Source organism: Penaeus monodon, chromosome 8 (genome assembly GCF_015228065.2).
Source record: "Penaeus monodon isolate SGIC_2016 chromosome 8, NSTDA_Pmon_1, whole genome shotgun sequence".
Lineage (NCBI taxonomy): Eukaryota > Metazoa > Arthropoda > Malacostraca > Decapoda > Penaeidae > Penaeus > Penaeus monodon.
Genome location: NC_051393.1, coordinates 18,772,770 through 18,775,269, shown reverse-complemented (window position 1 = coordinate 18,775,269; position 2,500 = coordinate 18,772,770). Strand labels below are relative to the sequence as shown.

At 40.4% G+C, this 2,500-nt stretch overlaps 1 protein-coding gene across 1 annotated transcript in view; it reads left to right on the top strand.

Moving 5' to 3' along the window:
* The window catches only part of LOC119576226 (solute carrier family 23 member 1-like), a 34,046-nt gene that overhangs the window by 21,152 nt on the left and 10,394 nt on the right, over positions 1 to 2,500 (top strand). Inside the window, exons 8-10 of the mRNA XM_037923819.1 lie at positions 388 to 501; positions 721 to 860; positions 1,671 to 1,910. Of these exons, the coding sequence (XP_037779747.1) occupies positions 388 to 501; positions 721 to 860; positions 1,671 to 1,910 (494 nt within the window). The remainder of the gene's footprint in view (positions 1 to 387; positions 502 to 720; positions 861 to 1,670; positions 1,911 to 2,500) is intronic.

Genomic DNA, 2,500 nt, shown 5'->3' with positions numbered 1-2,500 from the left:
GATATCAGCTAACTAATGGATTCCACCGTAGACCTCAACATACTAACGCCTTTATCGTCATGATCTCCAAACGTGTTTCACATATGCACAAACACGGCAGAGTGTAAAGACAAACAATAGTTCCTAGAAGTCGCTTTAAGAGCCAAAATAATAGGAGCTCGCCTTTTGTATCTTCCTATCTCTTTTACAGAATCATCTCAGATTCTTTTCTGTGTTTGTTTTCTGCAACTCACTTGCCTTTTGAGCGCCGATGATTATCTTCTTCCTTCAGTTATAACACGTATAACAGACTTTATGTATAGGCTGTGACCTCCATTATTATACACGAATAAAGACGTGTATAAATATGCCTTTCTTAGTCATCTGATTGTTCTACTCCGTCATCAGGTCAGTTTGGAATGCCAACAACAAGCGTTGCTGGAACCCTGGGGATGTTGGCAGCTGTGTTTGCCTCCATCATTGAGAGTGTTGGGGACTACTACGCATGTGCTAGAATTTCAGGTATTTTTGCTGTTTTAATACCTGTCGTTTTATGGGTCACCAAAGTTCAGTGTTGGATTGAGCTTTGTCTTAGTTTTGTGACATACGTTCTCGATTAACATGTGTATGAATATCCTTGTCTTTCTTTGGCTCATGAATTAATAATCTTTAAAACAAAGAAAATGAAAGAGAAAGGAAAAAAACGAGAAGAAATATAAGCTTCCCGGTTCCCTCATACAGGTGCCCCGATGCCTCCCACACATGCCATCAACCGCGGCATTGGAACGGAGGGCATCGGCTGCATGCTTGCGGGTCTTTGTGGCACCGGGAGCGGCACCACGTCTTACTCAGGCAACATCGGGATCCTTGGAATCACGAAGGTGGGTGCAAGAGGGCCTTTGTGCACGGGCGCTTCTTCATTGTGCTGGTTCTCCGTGTATATATGAAGAAATCGTCTCTCTCTCTATCTATCTACTTATCTCTCTATCTCTCTATCTATCGAGTCCTGGGAGGGTTATTATTTATCGATATCAATGCGGCATTACATCATTCCATCTTTCATATATATATTATATATATATATATATATATATATATATATATATATATATATATACATAGCTATATATATATATATATATATATATATATATATATATATACATATATATATATATATATATATATATATATATATATATATATATATATATATATATATATGAAGAATCATCTCTCTATCTATCTACTTATCTCTCTATATCTCTATCTATCTGTTTATCTCTCTCTCTCTCTCTCTCTCTCTCTCTCTCTCTCTCTCTCTCTCTCTCTCTCTCTCTCTCACTCTCTCTCTCTCTCTCAATTAATCTATCTATCTACTTATTCCCGACTCTCTCTCTCTCTTTCTGTCAAGATTTAAAAAAAATTATATATCAGTTTCTTCCCATACCCGGAGACAGGCAAAAATGCTGATCAGATACAGTTTTTAATATTCATTTTTGGATACCAAAGCTTCCAGCAACAAAACCGTTTATCACCTAATGACAGTTCCTTATGAGGGTATCAGTCCCTAATCACTCCTCTTCTTCTTTCGTCTCTCTTCCTCCCTCTCTTTCTCTTTCCCCATACAACGCCCTCCTTCCCTCTCTTCCTCTCTTCATCGTCTCTCTTCCTCCTCCTCCTCCACACAGGTCGGGAGCCGGCGCGTCGTGCAAGTATCCGCTGTTATCATGATAGTGTGCGGGGTATTTGGCAAAATGGGCGCCTTTTTCGTCACCATCCCCGAGCCCATCATCGCCGCCGTCTTCACCATCAAGTTCGCCATGATCACCGCCATGGGCATCTCCACCCTGCAGTTCGTCGACCTCTCCTCCTCCAGGAATCTGTTCGTTCTCGGGTTCTCCATTTTCTTCGGGCTCTCGTTGCCCAAGGTGAGGGGAGGGCGTTGGCGTCTTGCGTTGATGTGTAGGTTGAGTTATGTGTATGTATATATGTACATGTGTATAAATATGTGCATGTACAGGTGTATACATATATATGTGGGTTAACATTAATGTGTATTCATAAGCGTATGTGCGAATATGCGTGTGCGTAAGCATATGTATGGCTATATATGTAGTCATAAGCACTTCTACAAGATATGTACGCATGTGTGTTCACACATATGTGGTGCGTATGCACATATATATGCACATATGATGTGCGCATATCTCTATATACGTGTATGCATGTGCATGTGTGTAGCTGTGTATAATTTAGTAGTATGTATGCATATACTATGCACAGGAGCATATGTAAAGGTGTATGCTTGCATGTGCATATGCACGAAAATGAACATATGCGAGTATTTAGGGCATTTGCGGGTGAACAACAATGTCTGCACTAGGTGTACATACGCATAAATGAAATCAGTGTATAAAATATAATCCCATATATATGCACTTCTGATACTCAAGCTCGTGCTCATGGGAGTATACCCTGGTATAGTGAGCAGGCCCGTGTGTTGCTGCTCAGAAGTCCA